Consider the following 24,253-nt stretch of genomic DNA (forward strand, 5'->3'; position numbering starts at 1 on the left):
ATGCTCGCTGGTAAGACTGCCCTGGGCAGCACAGCGGAAGGCTCGCTGGAACACTTTTAGGGGGGATCTGCAGAGACGCCCGGCAGCCGCTGAGCAGGCAGGAGTGGCAGAACGCCTCGGCCGTGGCCACGCAGCTTTCTGGGGCTTTGGGAGCAAGCTCCAAGGGCACTTACGCTGGCAACTGCAAAGTCGGGATCCCGGAGGTGCAGGAAAAGGCTGACCCATGTTTCCGCCACTTCTCCGGCAAAGAACGACCGCTTGGTCGAGGCTGAGGAGGCCAGGACTGAATAGAGGCGCAAGGCCGAGTAGCGAAGGCACTCTTCTTCCTGCAACCAGAAAGCCGTTTGTCAGCTGGGTAACGAGGCCGAAGCAGACACTCAGCCAGCAGAGGCTGTCCAGGCGGCGCGTGCAGGCCCCTGCCCACCCCACGCTTCTCAGAGCAGCGGCAGGAAGAGCTGGGTTCACTCACAGACTCGAAGAACATCTTGGTGGACCTGGCGATGTCTTCAAAGGCCGATCCCAAGTTCACCGCCTGCAGCACCCTCACGAGCTCAGCTAGCGCCAGCATGCTTTCTGCAACCACCTCGGGACAGGCAGTGTCCGCCAGGGTCTGTTGCAGCACCTGGACAACTTGTCTCCCGTGCTTCCGCATCTGCAAAGCCACAGACGTGCACAGACTTAGGGCTCTCCCTGCCTCCAAGGGCTGCTCTTTCTTTCCGTGGCTGACAGCTCTGTTCCAAAGCACTGTTCCTCTGACATTTGGCACCCAATTTGCCCTCGGCAGCCCTGCTGGCATCAGGGAAGGGAGCGCGGCCTTAGGAAGGAGCCCTGCTTTTGCCTTTGCCGCTCTGTCCAGGCCCTTGAAGCAGCTCTCCCCCGGGGTCTTGCTAGGGAGGGGAATATCCCTGCAGTCAGAGCGCAGGGAAATCCGTCTCACCTCCACGGGCATGCTGCTGGCTGCGTTGCCCAGAGCTCTCGCTGCCAGCTGCCTTATGGTGCTGCTTTGGTGGTGTGCTTTCTCAGCCAAGACACGCAGAGTCTTCAGGACGTTCCTCTTCTCAAGAGGCGGCTCCTTCATCAGCTGCAACAGAGCAACACAGCCACGAGAGTCAGGATACAACCTCAGCCCAGGCACAGCACACAAGCAGGCTTCGGACAAAGGAGTCTCGATGGTGACGCTTGCTTCTCATCTCTCCCCACAGCAAGAGGCAGCCCAAGCAGCAATCTCTTTCAGAAAAGCCCTGGGGAGCCCCCCTGCCCTCCTACTGCCTCACCTCAGCAAAGAAAGCCATGGCCGTCAGCTGCAGGTTTGCTGACGGGCAGCGCAGCCACTGGGAGAAGATCTCAATCAGCTCCCGGGAGACGAGCTGGGCACGGACCAGGACACTGCACAAAGAGCACAAGGGGCAACGCCCGGTCAAGTGGGAAGGCTGCAGGCTGCCACCGCGGACTTCCCCTCCTCCAGCACAGGCGCTGCTCTGCCCTGCACAGAGCTCCCCGAGCACGCAGGAAAGGGCCCCGGCAGCCGTTCCCCTGGGCGCAGCCACCGAGAGGAAGGCGAGATGCTGCCCTGGGGCTCTCACCTCGTCAGGAGGCACATGCCCTCGGCATAAGTGCGGGGGCTCTCCAGCAGCGCCGACATTTTCTGCCTCCAGAACGGGGTCAGCCAGTTCTTCTCAGCGCATTTGCTCAGCACTGACATGAGAGTCTCGCAAAAAGGCCTGGGGAAAGAGCAAGAGCCACAGAAGTCTCAGATCAGAGCAGTGTTCCGCAGGGGAAGACTTAGCAGAGCAAGAATGCTCAGCAGCTTTACGAGCCGCTTCTTCACTCATCCCAAGCTCCAAACAAACAGGGATGGGAGGAAAAAAGCAAATCTGCAGCCTCGAGTGGCCTCCCGCCTAGGAAGCAGGACAGAAAGCAACTAACCATGCTTGGCTAGGCAATTCAAGCCCCCCTTGCCCTGCCCCTCCTGCTCCTGACCTGCACACGTTGCCCTCTTGCCGCTGATCCTCAGCGTGCCCTCTCCAGGGGCTGAGGGGCGCAAACAGCATCTCTTCCCCCAGTGCCTTGCTGAGCTGCAGCAGGAGCCCAGGGAGGAGGGAGGGAAGCAAGCTCTGGACCCCCTCCTTGGACTGCACGGACACCATTTCGGAGATGACACAGGTGACCTGCAGGGAAATGAGACCACCCGAGAAGCACCCGTTAAACAAGAGCTTTGCCACCAGCCCCGGCCCGCTGGCTGCCTGGGGCACTTCTACTGCCTGCACGCCCCGTCTCCAGGACAGCCTTGCAGCCTGGGAGCAGCGGCTGTCCCGGCTGTCCCGAGCTGCTACCACTGAGACACTGCAGCAGTGTCCTGGCGGTGTCCAGAGATTCTTGCAAAGGGCACCCAATGCCTTGCCCTCGGACTGGGAGTGGGGGAGCAGACACAAAGCCTCTGCCACCGAACGTACAGTCAAGGACTCTGGAGAAGGCTGCTGGGCGTGCAAGCTCCGACTGGACGAGCTGGGCTGGGAGCTGTCGTCTCCCACTCTCCTCAGCTTCCTCGCTAAGCGCTTCAGCACACCGATGCCAATGCTGTCTCTCCCCAGAGTCCTCCACAGCTCCAGTGTGTTTCTGCCAAGAGACGTGCAACCGTGAGCCCGTATGCTCTGTGACCTGGGATGCCTTCACCTCATGCTTCTTCAGCAGCCGGGCTGAAGATGCCTGGTTCCTCCCAGTGGTACCAGCACACCTCCGACATTTGGGTGGAGGAGAAGGAGCTGCTGCTCCCCTTGGATCGCCCTAGGGGAGGGGAGGCAAGCTACGGCTCTCTGAGCCCAGCAGGAAAGGGAGGAGCGCATGTACCTGTCCATAGGCACAAACTTCTCGAGGATGACGTTCATCGTGAGCTCCTGGTGATGGCGGGCCAGGATCAGCACCGCATGGTGCACGAAGTACATGAACGAGGGCTCCAGCATGGACTCTGTGCAGGTGTGCAGAGTGGAGAGGATTCCTTGCACCTGAAAGAAGCAGGGGAGAAAGAACGTCTTGGCACGTCCTCGCTTCTCCGGGAACATGGACGTTCAGCCCATGAGCCACGCCTGCTCCCTTGCCACGCTTTCACGCTCTAAGGCGAAATTTCACCCCTAGCACCCTGCCCGAGCCCTGACTCTGCACCGAGAGCTTCTTCACCACACAAATGGCAAGATGTGTGGTGCGACAGCCGAAGCGAGAAAGTCCAAGGCATGGCAAAATGTCTCTTACGTCTGGACCAATGTCCTTGCCACACGTTTCCAGAAAGGTGAGCATCCAGTTGCCTGCAGCACGCACGCGGCTTCCTCTGGCATGCCGGAAGGGCTCCTGGATGACATTCATGAAGTGTGCGGCCTGCTCTTTGGGGAAGTTTCTGCAAACGATCTGGAAAGATGCAAGAACCAGGAGAGATCCCATCACGGCTCCGCTCCAGCTCTTCAGAACATAAGGCAAGCTTGAGGGCACTCTTTACCTCTGCGATTTGGATGGAGGTCTGGAGATGCTGAGAGGTGTCGCCGCGAGCACTCAGCCCCTCACACAAGCTCGCAGGGTCGTCTGTCTCCAACACCCTGTTCGTGGCCTTGGCTGGAACGAGCATGGGGAGAAAAGGGGAGTCCCACTTAGGGCAACTGAACTTCCCTTCCCAGCCTTTGCTGAAGGGGCCAGGGGAGTCAGTCTTGAACTCGGTGCAGCAGGATGGCCCTTGCCAGGTTCTGAGTGCCCCCGGCTGCAGGAAACACTGCTGGCAGGTGGCACTGGGTGGCCCTCTGCCAGGATCCCTCCCCAGGTGGCTGGGGAGGTGGAGGACGAACAGGGTGGGGACAGGACAGCAGCCGAGCACCGTGCCTCTCCTCTCCCTCCTGGCGGCAGGGCCCAGCCCCCAGGATCCCGCTAGGGTCAGGTGGGGCAGAGGGCTGGCAGGCGCCTGCTCTACTCACACTCACCTTGGATGTGGAGAAGGGAGCTGAGGCAGGCAGCGGCCAGCTGGCGGGAGCTGGTCGTGGGCTCACAGGTCAGAGGCCCCAGCAATCCCGCCAAGGCGCCAAACGGCAGGTAGGCACCTCTTGTCTGCAGGGGCGAGAGGAAGAACAAGGGCTGGAGGTGGCCCCAGCACTCCCTTGCGTCTCCCACCCATGCCCTGCTCAGGCCAGGACTGGGCAGAGGGGCCACCCCAGAGCGCTGCACTGGGGGACCCCACAGCCCGTGCACAGCTGGGCAGAGCTGCCCTGCCAGGCCCTTGCAGGTGGCTGGGGAGGGAGCAGGGGGCACACGGTGGGCATCCTTCCTCACCTGAAAAGCGACTCCATCTCTGCAGTCCTCCAGCAGCTGGGCGCAGACCTGCAGGGCCCTCTTGCACACCCACGGATTGTCCGAGGAGAGCCAGAACCACAGGACCTGGGGCAGAGCAGCTCTGTCTGCCAAGGGGCATCTTTCCCTGCCCGCCATCCCTCTCCATTTCCCTCCCTTCCTGGCACTTTCCCTGAGGGCCTGCCCTGCGGCACTGCCCCACTCTCTTCAGACGCAGCTGCTCCCACCCAGGAGCTTTTCCCTGCAGCCAGCTCACTGCTGCAGCCAGCCAGGGGCTGCCTCTTGGCTTTGCCCCCTGCAGGGCCCACTTCTTGGCCTCCCCGAGCTCACAAAAACCTGGCGTGGCAGCAGGAGGTTCCTGCTCCTCTGCTAACTCCCCAGGGTCCCCACTGGTGGCAGGAGGGATGCTTGCCCCATCACCCCGTGGATACTCACCTCGGCGATGTCTACGAAGTGGACAGGGCTCGGCTTTGTCTTGAGCAGAACTGCCATGAGCCGGCCCAGAGCCTTCGTGGCCATGTGCAGAGACTGAAAGCGGAGGAGAGGGACGGAGATGCAGGATCACGGTTGCTGCCAGCACACAGCTTGTGCTGGGGAGGTGGGCAGGGAAGGGACAGCAAGTTACCTGGAGCTGCAGCACTGCCTCCTCTGCATTCCCGATCTCCCCAATCTGCTCAGCCGCTGAAGGAAGTGGCAGGATGGCCCGGCAGCAGTCAGACAGCAGGCTGCAAATTTCCTTGCTGCTGAACGAGATCTCCAGCTTGCTGGCAAGGGGAAGCCAAAAAAGAGGAGTTCCTAGCGCTCTCCAGAGAGGGTCGCATGGCATCTGGGCTTGTCCTCATCGACAGCCCCAAATCCAAGCAGCCTAGGCTGTGGCAGGGAGTGCTGCTCTTCGGGAGCTCCCCAACAGGAGGAACGTCATCCCGCCTCACAGCCCCCGCAGCTCCTCGCTCTTACCTCCACTGCTCCAGGGCCAGAATCACCTTCAGGTGCAGTGACGCTGCCGGGAAGTCCCAGAGAGTCGTCTTCAGCAAGTTCTGCAAGAGAAATTTGCCAAGTGGGCATTGGGCACAGGAGAGCTCTCGCACACTGCCCGGGGACGGGCACTACTGCCAGACACTGGCTGCAGCGCTCCCGCAGCTCCCACAGGGGCGCTGCAGGATGGAGCAGCTCCCCAGCAGCTGCCCAGCCACGGCCACTGCCTGCCAGCACCCAAGGGCCCCCCCCACCAGCTGGGGACACGGCTCTAGGAGCTCAGGAGGGAGACCTTCCTGCCTCCTGGCATGGCCCCAAACTCCCCTGCAAGGCAGCCCTGGCTCTGGGCACTCACCTGCAGGATCAGCAGCAGCTTGTGCTTCAGGACAGGATGGAAGCTGCCCAAGTTCCCCACAGTCTGGATGGCACAGCCGACCTCAAGGATGCTCTGCACCAGAGTAAGATTGGTCTGCAAGTTCTGGGGCCCAAGAGAGAAGAAAACCCTTTGAACTGGAGGAAGGGCCACGGGCTGCGAGAGGAACATGTGCACACGGGGGAAATCTAGGGGAAGGGCTTGGATCTTCCTGCTGGGACAAACCATTCCTCGGGGGACCTTTAGAAAGAGACGGCCCGGCTCAGGATGCCCTAGCACGGAGGGCTTGGAGCTGGGGCACCCAGCAGCCCTGCCCCTGCACTCCCCGAGCTCTCACCTGGCTGCTGGAGATGGAGAGCAGCAGGATGTTGCCCGCGATGTCTGCCTCCACGTGGGCGAGCAGTTGTTCCTTGGAGGCATGCAGTGCCATGCTGCTGTGGGCGAGCATGACAGCACTGCAAGTGGCCTCAGCTCTCCTGCTGGCCTGGGTCATCTGCGTTGTGGGAGATGCTGTGAGACATCCGCCCGATGGCCCCCCACAGCCCACGATGAAAAGCAGGTGGAAGAAAGCCAGGGAGTGAAACCCCAAACACCTCACCTTCCTGTGTCTGGAAACCCTCAAGCCCCGGACACCGCACGAGGTGGCAGCAAATGTTGTCAGTGTCTCCAACACCAGGCCGAAGTGGCTGTCGGCGGCTTGGCAGACGAGAGAAATGATTCCCTGCAACAAAAGAGCGAGGGGCAGTTGGCACAGGCCCAGCCGTTCAGACATGGCCAGCCACAGTGGCGGGCAGCGATGAGGAGATGGAAAAGGCCTGGAGCAGGGCCCAGGGACAGAGCAGGGAAGCTCACCTGGGCCTCAGATGGCTCCTCAGGTTGTGCTCTCGTCAGATGTTGCAGCAGGTTCTCTTGGACGTGTGGGAGTTCCTGACAAGCTCCCAGCGTTGTCCCAAGAGCCTTGTACAGGAAAGCCTGCAAGGGAAAAAGCCGAGCCTGAGATGCAGCAACAGCCTGGCGTGCTGCAACGGGGCCAGAGCAGGACAGGCACCAGTGCACGGGGAGCAGCCGAGCCCGGACGCAGGGATGGGCTTTCGCCAGCCCCGCTCAGCACGGAGGGAAAGGCCGCGGGGGGCAAGGGCTGGGGAAGCAGCGCAGACAGCCCTCGTGGGCAGAGCACCGCCTGCAGCCCCAGCCCCAGCCCTGCACGTGGGCAGGGGCCCCGTGGCTGCGCTGCCAGGGGAGAGCCGGGCAGGGAACCGACCTTCTCCCCAGAGCTGCTGGGAGAGCTGTCCAGCCGCTGGCTAAGCGCACAGCTCAGGCGCTTGGTCCAGGCGTCATCCCCGATGGTTTCCAGGGATGCCCTCAGGAACTGCAGGAGAGAACAGGAGAGGAAGCGAATGGTTCTTGGCCGTTGACAAGCAGGAAGAGGCAGTGCCAAGGCACACGGCCACGCCAGAGTGGCCTTCCACGAGAGCTGTGGCCCGTGTGAGGAGAGCAGGCAGTACCTGAAGCAGACGGCGCTCCCACTCGACAGCGTCTGGGATGTTCCCCTTTCCTCCTAGAAAGAAGACAAAAAACCTTGCTTGGGACCAAGCCACAACAGAAGAGCTGCTGCAAAGCTGGCCTGGCCCAGGGAAGCTGGTGGCTGCACCCGCTCCAGAGGCAGCCGTCCGTCCCTCCCCACAAGCACCGCCCCAGCAGGGCCATGGAGGTGCCACCAGGACCAGCACGCTGTCCAAGGGGACGGGAAGGGCCCCATCCATGCGCCGGGACGAATGGATCTCTGTGGGACCGCTCCCCCCAGCTTCAGTGCTGGCTCCCCGGAAGGGAAATGAAACGGCAGCAGAACAAGCACTGGACACCAGGCGGGGATTCCCCTTAGCCATGCTGGGAAGCTGACTTGCCATGCCTTCCCTCCCCCTCCCTCTCCCACCAGCACTTTACCTTGGAGGTACTGCAGCAGCAGGGGAATCTCGGTGTTCCACGTGGCCCCCACAGCTCCGTGGATCCTGCTGTGGAGGCTCTGCATCACCAGCAAGGCAGCAGCTTGGAGTTCACTGCCCGCAAAAGGAGACCCCGCCACCACCAGCAGGCGAGCCAGCAAGTTGTGCGGAGTCAGCGTTGTCTCTGCGGGGAGAAAGAAATGCTGGGTGAGATGCCGAGCCACACCGTGCCCTGCCACGCTGCCGTCCCTGCAGGACGCAGACACAGGTCAGCAGAGCTCATTGGGGGAGTTGCTACTCCTACCTTGCAACAGGGAGCTGAGGACATCGGGATCCAGTTCGTGATGCTCGTGCCCTGCTGTCAGCTCATTTCTCTCAGCCAGGGCACGGAGACAGCGTGAGAGGGGGATCAGCATGCCCGTGTACTTGGCTGGCATCACATAGATCAGCAGCCTCGGCCACAGGAGCTGTAGGCAATGAGACAATTCAGCCCGTCAGCATTTCTGCCTCAGCTCAGAGATGGGGAGGATGGTGTGCATCTCCTGGAGCACTTCAGAGCATGCTGGGGGGAGCTTTCAGGTGTGCAAAGGGGGCTAGGAACAAATGGCCTGAAGGAGAGGAGAGGAGCAGCAGCAGCAGGACAGAGGAGGACTTACTTTGGCCATCCCTCTCACAGAGATGTCCAGTGACCCTAGAACATCCATGCACAGCCCTTGGAGACCTCCTTCTTCCTGGGCTTCCTGGGCAGACAGGAGTCCCGCAGCCTGCAAGACAACATTGGGAACCCCCCGTCCCGGTTGCTCTCAGTTCCTGACCCAGAAGGCTCAGGCGTGGCCCCAGCAGGCTCCCATGCCAGCCTCCTGGCAGCAGATCTCCCCAGGGAAGATGTTGCACGCTGTCCTTACCCTTCTGCTCGAGCTCTGGCTGAACTCGCTGAAGATGTAGCCCACAACATCCCACACTGAGCAGCTCTGGGCATTGGCACTGAGCAGCTCCCTGATGAAGTGAAGAACTGCCCTCCTCACCTGCCAGGGGTCAAGTATGGTTAGCACAGGGGCACAGGGACCTGCCCATGCTGGCAGCGGCGTTACCTCTCGCCGTCAGCCCTCCCTCCGGTAAACACGAAGGAGCGGGGAAATGGCTGGCTAGGTCAGAGCCCTTCTAGTCCAGCCTTGCCAGGCTCTGCCTCTGCCCTGAGGGAAAAGGTTTGTCTCCCACCCCAACCCCGATGGCACAGTCCCTTCCCAAAACAGCTCACCCGGATGCTGGGGTCCCTGCACACACACTTGACAGCCTCCACGACCTGGGGCAGCTTCTCTGCCATCGCGGGCTCTGCAAGAGATCCAGTGAGGCATGCGTGGAGGCACAGCCCAGAGGGCGGAAGAGAGCCCTCCAAGCCCTGACCCCGCAGTACTGACCGTCACAGCGTGCCAGAGCACCGAGCAGACCCAGGGCTGCCACGCGCACGGCCTCCCTCTCGTGGCCCAGCTGGGACTCCAGGAACAGGATCGTCTCCTCTGGGCAGATCCGAGCTGTGGGGAGGAAATCCCATCCTGCATTAGCAAGCAGCTTACCCCCATTTCTGAGCTTTGGGAGAGAGCTGCCGGGACACCACGGGGCATCGCCACAGCTCCTCTCCTTACCTTGCAGCAGGATGCACTGGCTCAGCTCTGCCTTATGGTCCTGGCTGTGCTCTTTGGTGTCGTCAGTGAGCTGTGGGAACAAGGTCCATTGGAGAAAGTCCCAGCAGCATTGAGAGGGACCAAAAAGAAACGGCGCTGCCAGCTCTCATCTCCCTGGGCACTCGTGGCAAGAGGACCCCCAGCCAAAACCCAGCCCACCCCACAGCATCCCCAGGGACACACGCACAGGTCTGGAGCACCCAGGAGCCACCCAGGAGCCAAGGCCGAGCAGCATTCAAAGACTCGGGGCTCTGGAGTCCTCCCGAGACTCAGCCAAGAGGGAATTGCTATGGCTGTGTGGGTGCAGGCTCCCCTTACCTTGCTGTACACGACACTGCTGATGGCAAGACACTTGCCCTTGGGGACGGGGATCTGAAGTTGCTCCAGGGCCTCCAGGAAATAAAGGAGGCTCTGCAAGAGAACAGGAGAGGAAGAAAGGGCCGAAGCCATGTCAAGCCACTTGCGAATGGAGAAACTGTGCACAGCAACAGAGCTCCCCGTGCAAACAGCCCCCAGGGAGGTGGGAGCAGTCTCCCATCTCCCAGAGGTTGGCCCCACTGCCTCTTGGCTCCCGCCTGGCCCCATCACGGTTGCTCTTCCCTTGCCTGAAGAGCCGAGGGAGCCTCACATCTCCACTGACCTCCCTGTTGCACGTTTTTCTAAGGGGAGCTCCCTGGCTCCTCCCTGCATGCCACAGATCCCTGAGCCCTTGTGCCACTTGCACAGACCCCACGGCCGTGCCAGGCCCTGCACCACACCTCACCTTGGTCACCCTGGAGGCGTCTTGGACCGTCCGGTACTGGTGCAGGAGCCAGAGGAGCTGCTCCCAGACATGCTCCCGGTGCTCCTCCTTGTGCAGGAGGACACGCATCAAGGGAGTCATGGCCCCGATGACAGCTTGCTTGTCCTGGAGACGAACCGGGGAGGCCCAGCATCAAAGGCTGAAGGTCTGCCCTGCCCACAGAGAGGCCTTCCCCTTGCCCTTTTTCCCTCCCTCTCCCTCTCCCTTCCCCTTGCCCTTTCCCTTCTGCCCTGCAGGAGATGGGCTTGCTCTGGAGGGCAGAGAGGTTTTCCCCACCCCTCACCCCCGCCCTGCCTGCCCAAATGCCCTGGGCTTCAGCTGCTTCCCCGCAGGGAGCCCCCAGCCCCAGGCACAGAGCCAGTCTGGGGCCTCTTGCAGCCAGCCCGCTGGGCACAGAAAGAGGCACAGGCACAGGGGACATCCCTGCTGCCGTCCCCAGCTGGGAAAGCAGCACTTCTCACCTCTTCCTCCTGGCAGTCCAGCCAGTTTCTTGCCACAGAGCAGAACACCTGGGAAAGGTTTTCGTACAGCTGCTCCTTCTCCGTAGCAGGCAAGGAGCATCCTTTCCAGGTGCAGATGTAAACATTGACCACTTTGGCCCACTGCTCCAGAGCTGCACCAAGAGAAGAGAAAAAGGAGCCTGGAGCAGGGAAGGGAGCGGCACCCCCTGCCAGCCTGCTGGAAGCACAGTTCATTCAGCTCAGGAGCAGATCTAGGTTCGAGGGCAAGTTGTGTGCTCGAGGTGTCTCAATGACAATGCCACACCGTTTCTGTCCTCCACATGACACCTTCTCCTCGCAGGCTCCAGCATTTTCCTCTGCAGCCCCTGCCCTTCCCTTCCCTAAATTTTGCCCATCAGGGCACATTCACCCGGTAGGAAAGCCCAGGAAGGCAGCAAAAGGACCCAGGAGTTCCCCGGCACCTTCACCTCCAGCCCACAGAAACCTTCACCCACCCTTTCCAGGCGCCCCCAACGCTTTGGGATGGCCCAGGGCTGGCAGCACCGTGGGCTCAGGCCCGCCATGCCCGCTCTGAGACCAGAGCGAGGTGCCAGGGGCTGCCCTGCCCCTGCCCCTGCCCCTGCCCCTCCCCAGGGTCCACTCACCACCGCAGGCAGCACGCAGGATCCGGCCGCTCCCTAACTGGCCCACCACGGTGCGCAGCCCCAACAGCACCACGCGCATGAAGGGGATGCACTGCAGGGCTGCGAAGAGAACGGAGAGTGGCCACGGTCAGAGCCCCCAGCCGGCACTGGCAGCGAGGGAGGAGGCGCTGCAGCCACGGTGCCCCCCAGCTCAGCACGGATTGCGTTGTGAGGAATGTTTTAACAATTCGTGTCAATAAAGAACAGCCCTGTCTGCCTCTGGGTCCTGCACTGGCAATTTAATTCTTGAACCACAGATGCAGTGTGTCCCAGTCTCCCCCTAATTCTAGTCAATTTATCAAGCCTTCAGAAAATACTCCTCAAATTTATGAACCTGTTTGCCTTTGTTATTCCGGACTTCTATTTCTAACAGTTACAGCCTTTTTTTTGTCTTCTTCAAGATTAACTTAATACTGCTACAGGTGTGACTGTCCCTGTGAATGGCTGGTGAGGAATGTTTTAATTACCCGTGAAGTGTCAATAAGAAAGCTATTTGTGTTTGTATGAAGTCTTTGATGTCTGGGGGTTTCAGAACAACTGATAACAACTAGTGACTGTTATGGGATACTATGCAAGCCTCTGATATCTGGCCAGGTGGCCAACAGATTAAGAAGAAGAAAAAAAAGAAGCTGAAGGACAGCTAGGAGACAAGACCTGCAGGGGATGCTGTATAAACTTGACACGGTGCCAAGGAGTACAAAGGGGAAGGACAAGAAAAAAACTTGGAGAGGAAGACTACGAGCCATCAGCATGAAAGACCCCTAGAGACCCCCAGAGGGACCACCGGAGACTGATGCGCGTGCTCCAGTAGGAGGGACTGGACCCCGGAAGCTAATTATAATAACCTATTTTTTTTAGAAGTAGTAATGAATATGTATTAGTCTAGGAGCATAAAAATCAGCTACTTGATGTAACTGGTGTGCGTCCTGGTGGAGCGGAGACTCCTGGTGCACCCAGCGCTGTTTGCTTACCTCTATTCTTTTAATAAATCCTATTTTTTTTTATTTAATCCTATTTTGAAGACTGAGCCATTTCTAACAGCGTGGAGAGGGGAAGGATCCCTTTCTATCCCAGCTCTCCCAGCCTGGCCCAAAGCGGGAGGGAGGATGGCAGTGCTGGACCGTACCGTTGGTGCTGAGGAGTTTGCCCACAGTGATGAGCACGAACTCCTTGGAGATCTTCCCTGGGGCATTCAGCTGGGCCAGGAGCTCGGCTAGCACAAAGCTGAAGTGGGAGCGGGCCAGAGCCACCAGGACGTCGCTGGCAGCCACCTTTGTGTCTTCCGTCACGCCCTGAAAAAGAGGCTCAGGTGAATTGCCCCCCGGGAGACAGGCTGAGTGGGGCACTTGTACGGGCTGAACAGCTGCAAGTGCCGGAGCACTGGCACAGAAACACTGTGGGGGCTCCTCCTTGGAGATCTTCAGAAGCCGCCTGGACACGGTCTTAGGCAGCCTGCTCTGGGTGGCCCTGCTGGAGCAGGGCTTGGAGCAGGTGGACCCAGAGGGCCCTGCCAGCCTCAGCCATCCTGCCTGATCTGCGAACCAGCCAGCCCTGGCTACGGGGGTTCATCTCAAATGGACTTTGTGTGCTGGAGGCACTGGGGAGATGGCCCCTACTCCCCCACAACACCCCTTGGGGACAGCTGTGCCTGGGGCTGGGCGGCTGCCACCTCTGGTCCCCTGGGGAAGGAAGGCAAGCAGCTCCCCAGCTGTTGCTCCCCGCTAGCCCAGGCAGGCTTCTCCCCAGCCGCTTGATCCCTCAGGGCCACTGGGGAGCCTCTGTTGGGCCCCAAGGCCAGAAAAACCTGTCTGTGTGCTCCGCATTGCCCTCCAATGCCTGGCAGGCTGCTCCCATCGCCTTCCAAGAGCACCATCTCACCTGGTCAGCTGTCAGGTCCCAGGACACCTCTGCTAGCAGCCGGTTGACGACACCGCACTGCAGGCAGCTGTCATCTCCCCACAAGACGGTCTCGAGCTCGCAGTAAGTCTGCGCTCTGTCACCCTGGGGACAGACCACCATAGCGATCAATTGCACTTGCTTTGCTCCTCTTCCCAGCGCGCCGCCAGCTGCCCGCCCTCGCTCTGCAGAGCCTAGGGAGGTGCTGCTGGGGCTGGGAAGCTGCAATAGGGACACAAAGCCCCTGGCCTCTGGGCTTGGGCACCCATGGGACCTTGGGATGGGGCCTGGGCAAATGACTGCTCCTTGAGAAGCTCCAGGCTGGGCACTGCCCTGTGCCGGGGCTTCTGGACGAGAAAACCAGGAGGGCAGAGGTGCCGCCAGGCACAATCTCCCCCTGCTCCCCCCGCTGCATCATGGTGGGGAGCCCCCAGCTCACCTCCTCGTCTTGCAGGCGCTCTAGCAAAGTCGCAACAGTGGCAGAGGTCGGGAACGCTTCAGGGACAGGCCCTGGCACCCTGCCTCTGCCCTGGTGACGTCTACGTCTGGGCCAGCAGCCCACACCTGGAAGGAAGGAAAGAACTGAGCAGGTGGCATCGGTGCTGCTGGCTGCAGGGGGCTGGAGCTGGTAGGGACGAGGATCTTGGCCAGTTGGGAGAGAAATCTCCGCAGGAGACGCAGCCCCGAGCAGCCTGCTGGGAAGGGTCCTGCTTCAGCCCCGAACCTCCCTCCCGCTGCCCCTCACCGCTAAGGGCTCTCAGCCTCTCCATCGCAGCAGGATGTCCCCAGATAGGCACAATGCTCTCTCTGGGTCCTCCTCCTACAGGCCCCACAAGCAACTGGGCCACAGCTGGCACCCACGGCAGAGGGATGTAGGAGGGATACAGGAGGGATACGCTGTGACATCACCACCAGGGCCTGTTACCACACAGAGGGCCGTCCCTAGCTCATGGCTGAAGTAGACTTGAGGAGGAAACTTCTGCACTGAAATCCATCCTGGCAAACCTACCGTATCTTGGTCTGGTTGTCACCTTTCACCACTTCTCCACTGGGGTCATAGAATCACAGAATGTCCTGAGTTGGAAGGGACCCACGAGGATCGCTGAGTCCAACTCCTGAGTCTACAAAGTGTTATAAATGAGTTATAAATGAGTCTCCAAAGTGTTATAAATGTTACAAAATCTGAATTTTGTAATATTTATAAAACAAATATTTCTAAAAGGTATAAAAGCTATAAAAGGCAAGTAAACAGCGCTGGGTGTGCGGGGAGTCTATGCTCCACCAACATGCACACACGAACATCAAACATTCTAAATATACAGAACATTGCTTTACATACTAAACCCAAGTATGCTTATACATATGTACAATCAGGAAAGGTAACAAACAATCCTTTAAGTTCCATAACTTACTAAAATCGAGTACGCCTATACATATTCACAAGCAGAAAAGGTAACAAACAATCCTTTAAGTTCCATGACTTAACAGTCTCCATTTTCCATTCCTTTTCTTGATTACATACAAGTCTCCATTTTCCATTCCTTTTGAACAATATGTCTCGCTTTAAGTTGTCAAGCAACTCGGTCTTCAGGCCTTATGTATCCCATTCTTCCCGGATCGAAGAAAAGCATATCCATCTCCTTTTCAAGGCCAATAGGCCTGGGTCAAAAGGCAAGTCCAGGTCAGCAGGAGGAGTAACAGCAAAAGCCTTCGATGGCTGTAGCAGCAGAGGGGCCCATGGCGTAGCAGAAGGATCAGTAAAGGAGCCCGCAGCTCCCTCACTGTCATCTTCTGTTCCCAGCCACCCATCTCCTAAAAATCTCCTTGTCATCTGTGTTTTTCTGTGTCCATCACCACTAGAGGTGATATTTTAGACTCAGTTGCACTACTCTGTCATGTTCAGACCACCAGCAGCTACTGCTCCGTGTCCTTCCTCTCTGCCTTTCGGTCCTTCACCACAAGCATCAAGCTGGCCACACCTTGTGACACTGCACAGCTCAGTCTCCTCCCAGTCCCTGTTTTCCTCCTCTTTTCCTCTCTTTTCAGCCCTTCACCTGGCTGAATGCATATGTCCCTGTCAGTACTGTGCTGACACAAGCCAGTAAAGTGTTAAAAATGTTTAAAAAGGCCATCAATTTTCAGGAACTACAAAGCACTGAAGACCAGCTACCACCACTAGCATGTGGTCATATGGGGTGGAAGTGGCTTGTAATACCGTTATGAATACTGAGACATCACCGCTCTAGAAGTGATATTTGGCCACCACTTCCTAGCAAGAGTAAAGAGGCAGACATTGAGTTGAGACAAGAACAGCCAATGTCTGGAAATCGCTGTCGGAGACTTCTGATGGAGAAAACTGTTTGGCCATAAATGACAGAGAAATCTGAAGAGGGGTTGCATGCAATGAGGTTATCCTTTAGCTGTGATATGTGGCATGCTTGAACTCAAATAAAAATTTCTATTATTGTAAAATTTTCTTGTGCATTCGAAGAATTATTTCAGCAATTGAAAAGTACTTCTTTGCCACCTAGCTGACTCAATACTTGGTAAACAGTTTTTTCTTGGAACTTCCTAATTAAATTAGTTTTGGACTGAATGCAAGCACAATAAATTCCAGCTCTAAAGGTCACATTTTGGAAACATTATAAGCCACTTAACAACAGAAGCTTAGAAGGAGAATGCTTTCTCAGCCTTTATGGCTGCCTTGCAACACTGTAAAAGCACTGGGGCAGCAGTATTGCTGTAATTAAATATCCTTTGCAACAGCCCGGGGAAGCGGAAACACTCTGGTCGTCTAAGACGCGTAGTCATAGAGCAACGCTCTTGGGACTCTTGCATAAGGATTAACTCTTTCTCAGGCATTTTAATGTGACAACATCAGCTCCCACATATGTAGCTCAACAAGCTTGTATTGATAAACTGATCAAATTTATATGTTTTATTGGTTGAAACTGGAAGGGAGGGAGTTCTCAGAGCTGCCTGATGTGGGGTCCAGGAGATGTAGCTTTAACTATCTGAGACTGTTCCCTTCCTCACTCTGCCATGGTTGCACTTTCAAGGGTAAGGAAAGAAGCCACAACAGCAGGCAGACTCCCAGGTACATTACACATGAAGGCCTCCCAAATAGAAAGGAGAGGCTGACAGGCCAGGGACATCTCTGTCTGTCTCATCTGGGTTCTCCTAAGCCTGTTGGTCAGGGTCTCACCACCACATCTACTTCACCAGAGAAAACAGCTCCTCAGCTACTGCTTGCTGTCTTGTTAGCTACAGGTCCCTAGGTATTAATCTGAGAGCAACATTTGGTTATCCACATGCAATACGAGCTTTGGTGCCCTCTAAGAATTCTTCAGTGATAAAAGGTAAAAGAAAACCTCGGAAGTGGTTGCTCTGAGAAGTTATTCTATGGGAATCAAACCTGCATAGGCAGCCACATGATCTCAGTATCATTAAAAATATAGAAATAACACAGTTTCTTCAGTTAAAAAAAATAAATTGTTAGCAAAGGGATAAAATATGCAAGAAAACAGGACAACTGTCTTTCCTTCAGGTTCACCTAGGCTTTGTGGTTGATTCAGGTCTCATGCATTACCCATGATGTGCCTGACTGCATTCAGGGCAGTTTGTGAATTCTTTGTCAAACATTTTGGGTGATACCAGGGGCTGAATAAGTATCAAAAGTAGGAAAAAGCTGCATAACTTGCACACTTAACTATGAAAGTAAAAGGTATAAGAATGGTCTATTTCCTGTGGAGGGAACACAGAAACACATTTAGAAAAGTGGCTTTCACATTTCCTTGAGATATACAAGTTAATTCTACATATCTCAGCAGCTTAAATCTTCTAGGAATATTTGCTTCTTGAACGACATTGGAGGATTTCACAGTTGTTTGGCAGAATTTTTAAAATTTGGGCTTATAAGAGAGGCTAAGAGGTCTAGCTGAGAGCTACAACAGTTATCCTCTCTGTTTGGGGCATGGATAACAATACACAATTCACACTGCCCAGTGAGTAATACTCACACTCACTTGCTGCATTGCATTTCAAGGCTTGTATTAGATTCTAGTTCAAATACAAAGAGTAGGATTAGACTAATGTTGTAGGTTTATTTCTACATGGTTTAAAAATTAGCATTTGCTGGATTGTTTACAGCTTATTTGTGCGTTTAATATATTGAACAGTGATGTATGATTTAAGTCGCAAACTCCAGTACAATATTTCTACATCCTACAGGAATGCAGAAAATTTCCTCGCGCCCTCCCCCCCACTACATATTCGTACTTCTTATATCTGCCAGATGGTGTGGAGCAAATTATTCTAGCACTCAGACCATGTGAATTTTAAGCAGATGAATATAACAGTCTGCACAGCACTTTGCCTCCTTTTATCATTGACTGTGGTGCTGGTCTGTTTGATCACACCCCAGAACAAACAAATCTCATTAATCAGTGTTTTCCTTTTCTTACCCTTGGCTGCTTTTTCTTTTCCATTCACTTTTGGAGATTTTTGGGGAAGCTTTGTTTTTAGATGGAGATGAATTTTTTAGTTTGTTTGGTGCTTTTATTTAAAGGTGAATTTAGTGTTAAGGAAAGGTGCCTGCTTGCTAAAGATGAGAAATAGTGCTGTTTGTGTATTAATGAAACTTGGCCTGGACATCTATAATGGAAGATATCCAGCAGTAATCTACAGGAAATTACATCTCTATAGTTGGAAAGGTAATGTGATTTAAAATCCACATACCTTACATTAGTAGGACTCTTACTGAAGCTGTTATTGAAGATTAAGAATTATGCTGCTTGGATATAGTTACCTCACCTGAGATGTCAGCGACATCAGCTAAGCAATAATTTGATGACATCTTTTAATTTACTCTGCTGTGACTGAACTGCTCTCAAAGCATTCCTGAAGTTCTGCTTTACTTTCGGTTCACAGAGTTGTAAAAAGATTGGTCAGAAGGGACCTTTGGAGATCATGCTGTCCATGCTCCATGTGAAGTGGGACTATTAACAGTGCTAGACCAGGTCAGCCTTGGCTTTATCTGGGTGAGCCTTGAAAACCCTGGAGGATGGGGATTTCTCTGCCTCCTTGGGGAAGCAGTGGTATGAATCTGCTCTAGTGCTGCAGTGTCCTCCTAGTGAGTTTTTCTTTCTGTCTAGCCCACATTTCCCTATCTGCAGTTTGTGTCCATTGCCCCTTGTTGCATTTTCTGTCCCTACTGAGAAGAGTTTGGGTCCTTGTGACTCCCTTTCAAGTCCCGTAGGCTGATGGTAGACTGCTGCTTAACTCTTCTTTTCCAGACTGAGCAAGCTCAGCTCCCTCAGCTGCTCCTGGTTGCTTGCTGATGGCCAATGACCAACCACTCCTTGATGCCCCCATCTTGGTGGTCCTTGGACGGGCCCTCTCCAGTTTCTCAACATCCCCTTCAAACTGTGGGCTGCAGAGCTGGGCTCAGACTCCAGATCTGCCCTGGTGTACCTCACCAGCAGTGTCTGCATGCATCACACTCTTCACAGTTGACTTAAGAGAACAGGTGCTATTTAATAGCATTGGCTACTGTTCTTAAAGCAGTTTTCTTGTATTAGGACTTTGAACGAGAAAGATATATGGTTCTTAGAGAACTGTTGTGGAATACAGAACTTTTGGGACAGTCTTGGCTTCGACTCTTGACTGTACAGGGACTGCTTACAGGTTTCAGGAAGATCATTGCAGTGTGGTGGTTTTACCATGTTGGGCAGCTAAACCCCACAACCGCTCTCTCACTCCCCCTCCTTTAGATGAGGAGGGGGAGAAGTAAAGCAAAGAACAACTCACGGGTTGAGATAAGGATAATTTAATTAAAGGGAAATAATTATAATAATTAAATAAAGACTACCATGAACTAAACAATTTAACTAAGGGGAAATAAAAGGGAAAGGGGAAAAAGGGAGGAAAACAAATAAACAAAATAAATGAAAGCTATATGGAAGTGCAGAGGAAAGAAATTACTCTCTACTTCCCACATATGAGCGATGATTGACCACGTCCTTGAAGCAGGGCCTCAACGCACGCAGCCAGTGTTCGAGAGGAGGACCGACGTCTTCTCAACGAGAGCCCACCCCTCCCCTCTTCTTCCTGTTTCCACCTTTTATTGCTGAGTGTGACACCACATGGTATGGAATATCCCTTTGATTGGTTTAGGTCAGCTGCCCTAGTGATGTTTCTCTCCTCACTTTTTGCCCACTCCCTAGGAGGGTTAGAGAAAGGCCCAATGCTGTGCCACTGCTGCTCAGCAGTAGACACAACACTGGTGTGATAACACTGCTGTTCCAGCTACAAGTACAGAGTACGGCACTGTATGGGCTGCTGCCAGGAAAGTTAACATTCCAGCCAGACCCAGTACATGCGGTAAGAAGTTTACCTGGTAGCATGAATACATTGCATCCACTCCTCCTCTGGGTTAAGGAGAGAAGGTAGCCAAGTCATTTTTGCAGGCCCATGCATCATCACTTGAGCACACTCCAAATAAACATAGAGCAAAAACACAGTCTTTTGCCCTGCTCCTGTCTCTAATAAGTTATTTGATGTGAATGGGAAATAGCCGAATGTTTTGGGACTTTTTTTGGAGGTGGTGATGGTTTTAACACTAGTTTCAAGAACTACATTTAATTATGTGACAATATAAAATATACACATATTTCTGTCTGTGAAGACCTACCTACAAATTAGGGAATCTGTACTCGGGGGGGGAGTCTTAACATTGAAGGTACAAGAACACTATAAGTGATAAAGAAAACCTTACTTATCTCGCCTTCAAAATTAGAAGCCCTTGTTAATATTCCGGCACAGATCTGGTTTATGGAGCTGCTGACAGTAGCAGCAGATCTATTTGAATCTAAAGGAAAGCTGATGGAGGAAATAAAAAATACAGTGTATTTTTATACAAAATATACAAGCTTACAAGCTTGTGTCTCTTCACCATATTCTCTGGTGAAGAGACACAAGCTTGCACATTAAATGTTCGTTGGGGGCATTAAGTCAAAAGAAGGTGATACCCTTCCTTTTCTTCAAGTGATTTTTCTTTCAGTCTTACTTCCTGTGACTCTTCCATCTTCTCCTTAGAACCACATCCCTTTAGAAAGTCTAAGAAGAGGCTCTGTTCAGAAAGATTAATTTTTCTTCATCTTTCTTCTGTTTCTGCTTCTTTTTCTTTTGTAACTGTCAGCTCTTGTGCTTTTCTGTCCCTTTGCCACTGCTGTTTTTCCCCTTGGCATTCTCATCTTTTATACACCCTGCTCTTTCTCCTTTTCCCCAGGGGGAAAACAATGTTGGAGCTGAGATAAATCTAAAGTAGGATTCCTCCAGGGAGCATCCAGATGATAGGCATAAGCAAAACTGGATGATTTTGTGAATGCAAGATTGCTAGGATAGACTACATCTTAAAAACTTTGTGCTGAAATGAGTTAGCATTTTTCATACTGACCCTGTGAAACAGGACAAATTTTGGAACAATCAAATAGGTAGATGGATTTGAAAGTCCTGACACCAATTTCAATCTTAACTATTGTGGAATTAATTCAGAAAAGCAAATTGTTAAGACATGATAAAGCAGGTTATGAATATGCCTGTTAGCCATTTCTTATTAGTAGTATTAACTACTGAGAATATTTCAGTTCAGTACTATTAATCACCATGGCATTAGCCAGCAGTGGCATTTACTCTCAGTCAGAACAGAGATGGGGGGAGCTGTGGCTACAAATAAACTACCACAGACCACCTGCAGGATCTGCACAGGGTATTGTTCCATAGCGTTTGTAAAGCAGAGGCAGCAAACCTCTCCTCGATCCATCCTGGGGATTACAAAACATTATTACCTTCAACTTCCTAGCAATGTCTCTCCGCTGGACTGTTAACACTTCCCTGCTACCCTAATCTTCCAAGAAAACAATTTATGTAAGTGCTCCCTAACTCATTTCTGTCCAAATGACTTAATGGTTAACTTACAGCAGTCCAACAATCAGCTCTTGGTTAATGTGGCTTATTTGACAAAAGTAGATCAGAAAGCTTATAAAAACTACACCTATGGGAGAGCTTCAGAGTTACAGCACGTGTAGGAGGGATATTAGAGCTTTCTGTTGTATGAATGTCTATCAGGCAACAGAGCTGCTCAGGTCTTGTTCAGGTTATTTGAGATTTTAATAAATCCAAATAAATACACTATTAAAAAGACAAGCAGATAAGACTCTTGTTTGATTTAATATCCTCCACAAGGTTTACAGTGTTTCAGCTACATTTTGGAAAACTTGAAATGCTTTTTCCTGCTTTACTGCTCCTGCAGACCAAAATGTTTTGCTGTAGGACATTGCCTGCTTCTCAGAGAATATTTGTTCTGAAGACTCAGTCCTTAGCCCATCATCCTCCCCCACAGGATGCTGAGCAGCGTTCCCTTCTTTTAAAAGAAAGGAAAAATGTCTAGGATTCTTCACAATAAAATTGCTCCAAGATATTAATTACTTTCCACTAGTATCTGTGGAAAAGTAAAGCTGATGTCATATGATGTGTATCTCTGTGAAAAAATGCTGAATAGGTGCTTTTCTAAGAACAGCTAATATTATTCATGTAAATGTATCCAAATCAATCAGGATGTCACTTTTATGTAGGATCAGTCAGCTAGTATGGAAAAATACATAATGAAAAAAAATAGCTTTTACAAGAAAATATGTATTTCTTTGCTCCTGGTTCTCCACAGACATATTCAAGTGCTGAACTTTATTCACTATAAGCAGTGTCAGGCTGCTATGTGTCATGGATCTTTTCAGGAGATCTGGCAGCTGACACAGTGTCCTGTCTCCAGTTGCTTGTCTGCGTCCTCGTGCTACTCCATCTGTTGTCCTTGTTGGGAAACCAAACAGGCTCAGAAACTGCTTTTATGTTGTTGTTGCTAGGCTCGTTTTTAGCCGTATCAGTTTCACAGCCTGATGAGCTGTGTGACTACCCAAACAAGCATGCCATAACAAGGGAGAGGGCACTGCAGCGATGGCAGCGAGCAGCCAGGACTGCTAAGGCAGTGCTGCAGCACCATGGCTGAAAACCTCCGTTACTCCCATGGAGCTACTTGCTGCACGGTAAGCATAGCAGAGCACTGGGTCGCATGTGACATATTTCATGTGTCATTGCCTAGGCAGGAGGTACTCCAACAAATGTTAAAACTGCAGAAGGAAGCACTCCTTTACCTGCCTGCCTCCCTTCTTGTTATAACAGTATTACTGTAACCATGTAGTATTGCTATAATAGTAGAGTTACAGATTCGTATAGTACATGAAAATACTCTGTACAACACCATACAATGCTGTACAATACTATACATGATATAATAGCACTACATATTTGTAGAAAACAAAAGAAAGTTTGAACCAGCTTTGCTTTACCTAGGCCGTGCAGCCTCCATATGACCTAACAGGCACAGATGACTCCTGGGCATTCTCTTTCTGGAGGCATCTCTTATAAAACCAAAATGTGCACTCACTTGATGCAAGATGGGGCACAAGAAAACGAAGCCTGAGAGTGAGCTGCTGCCTTCAGAACAAGGTATCTGTTAGTTATCTGCTGTGCAGTCCATGGCTAAGGAGTCTGAGCAAGACTTTGTCAGTGGTATGATCCTCACCATCCTCTTTCCCAGTACTTTTCAGATCTGGGCATAAAGCAAGCACTTACATAATAAATCCAACCTGCAGTTATCCTCTGAGCCTGGGGCAGGTCCAGTTACAAGACAAGAAGGATGCCATACAAATGGCTCATCTCTGCAAAAGCAGAAGTTGTGTAACCAGCAAGGTTGCCACTGCTTTAAATACAAAAAGGGGCCTCAGGGTAAACAAGATAGCAGACAGTTCTTTATATTAATCTAGACATGACTGTTACAATTAAAAAAAAATATATGCTGCGAGCACAGAGTTCCCCTTGTTTTCTGCTGAGGGACAAGTTGATGTAAGACTCTGGTCACTCCTTTGTTTTTGCAAGGAGCAGCTCTAGCAGCACTCTTCTCTTCTTTCCTTCTAGGAACAGGCTTGCCCACGAGAGAGAAGGATATCATTGCAGAGTATGCAATGTAATGTAATAGTGCATTAAAGAGAAAGAAAAAGGAAGGAAGAAGGGAAGGAAGGCAGAGAGGAAAGGTGGAAGGGATGAAGCTTAGCTAATGCCTTCTTTCAACTCACTTAGGATTCTTATAGTAGTTTTCAGATTGTACTAAGATTGTTATTCCAAGCTGTGGGGAGAGGAATGACACACAGAAACACAACCTCACTTCTACAAGGCTGGGGAATTATGGTAGGAAGTTGTCAAGAGGGAGGTTACAGGCCATTTGGATACAGCTGCAGAAGTTTAAGTTCACTCTCAGAGTTTCACTGGCTGCTGAGGATTTTTCAGCAAGTGGATTTTTAATGCAGTTGGGAGAAAAAGTCTGGTTGCCTGGGAAAAGAGAAGAAAGACCTTTCTTTCCTGGGAAAGGAAGATCATTTGTTAAAAAAATTGTCCCAGCTGGGCAAGAGACAATAATTAATGTTAATCATTTGTTACAAACTATTTATAGGATATTATCTATTTTTAGTCTGTATAGTTTTCTACAGTTTTGTACTTTGTTATGAAGTCTGAACTTACTATGAAGATAAGGACTTACAAAGACAGTAGCTCATGAGGTAGAGGTTATTAGATCACTTATTTTACATCTGAGTAGCTTTTTGGCAATCTTATCTTGTTGAAACTGTGTATGTTCAATGTGGATGTCAGAAACTAAGCAAATGAATTTCCTAAGAGTTAAGCAGAGACTCAGTGAAGATGTACCACGTAGATCCAGCATACCTAACCTTAGGCAGGAATATGAATGTTTTATAGGTTGCGTTAAAGAGGGGACTTCCAAAAACAAAACCAAAAAGTCTTAAGGGGCTAATGCAATTCTGAGTGTACTAAATAAATGATTGTGCTAAATAAAAAAGGAATGAAAAATATATGCCACTATAGCACATTTCTTCCCTCTGTGGATATGAAAAACTTGCAAAGAAAATGCAAGAAAGAATCAGGCCTTTACAAAAGAAGTGCTGAGTGAAAAACTTGCATTTGTTCTACTTCCAATATTCCAGCACAAGA

The 24,253-nt window shown here is 52.5% G+C and overlaps 1 protein-coding gene across 1 annotated transcript in view; it reads right to left on the reverse strand.

Moving 5' to 3' along the window:
- Positions 1-13,261, reverse strand: part of LOC311209269 (maestro heat-like repeat-containing protein family member 2B) — a gene marked incomplete at both ends in the record, with an annotated part of 35,493 nt that extends 22,232 nt beyond the window's left edge. The window contains 31 exons of the mRNA XM_084286533.1: positions 174-326; positions 425-652; positions 938-1,081; positions 1,275-1,386; positions 1,584-1,721; positions 1,981-2,616; positions 2,848-3,002; positions 3,247-3,399; positions 3,488-3,600; positions 3,960-4,083; positions 4,759-4,851; positions 4,949-5,087; positions 5,281-5,360; positions 5,654-5,827; positions 6,270-6,392; positions 6,524-6,643; positions 6,933-7,040; positions 7,177-7,229; positions 7,616-7,798; positions 7,919-8,081; positions 8,271-8,378; positions 8,520-8,639; positions 8,873-8,946; positions 9,033-9,146; positions 9,258-9,327; positions 9,615-9,707; positions 10,060-10,203; positions 10,560-10,711; positions 11,204-11,302; positions 12,369-12,534; positions 13,121-13,261. Of these exons, the coding sequence (XP_084142659.1) occupies positions 174-326; positions 425-652; positions 938-1,081; positions 1,275-1,386; positions 1,584-1,721; positions 1,981-2,616; positions 2,848-3,002; positions 3,247-3,399; positions 3,488-3,600; positions 3,960-4,083; positions 4,759-4,851; positions 4,949-5,087; positions 5,281-5,360; positions 5,654-5,827; positions 6,270-6,392; positions 6,524-6,643; positions 6,933-7,040; positions 7,177-7,229; positions 7,616-7,798; positions 7,919-8,081; positions 8,271-8,378; positions 8,520-8,639; positions 8,873-8,946; positions 9,033-9,146; positions 9,258-9,327; positions 9,615-9,707; positions 10,060-10,203; positions 10,560-10,711; positions 11,204-11,302; positions 12,369-12,534; positions 13,121-13,261 (4,473 nt within the window). The remainder of the gene's footprint in view (positions 1-173; positions 327-424; positions 653-937; positions 1,082-1,274; positions 1,387-1,583; positions 1,722-1,980; positions 2,617-2,847; positions 3,003-3,246; positions 3,400-3,487; positions 3,601-3,959; positions 4,084-4,758; positions 4,852-4,948; positions 5,088-5,280; positions 5,361-5,653; positions 5,828-6,269; positions 6,393-6,523; positions 6,644-6,932; positions 7,041-7,176; positions 7,230-7,615; positions 7,799-7,918; positions 8,082-8,270; positions 8,379-8,519; positions 8,640-8,872; positions 8,947-9,032; positions 9,147-9,257; positions 9,328-9,614; positions 9,708-10,059; positions 10,204-10,559; positions 10,712-11,203; positions 11,303-12,368; positions 12,535-13,120) is intronic.
- Between the last annotated feature and the right edge of the window lie 10,992 nt (positions 13,262-24,253).

Source organism: Netta rufina, assembly GCF_964035555.1.
Source record: "Netta rufina genome assembly, chromosome: 4".
NCBI lineage: Eukaryota > Metazoa > Chordata > Aves > Anseriformes > Anatidae > Netta > Netta rufina.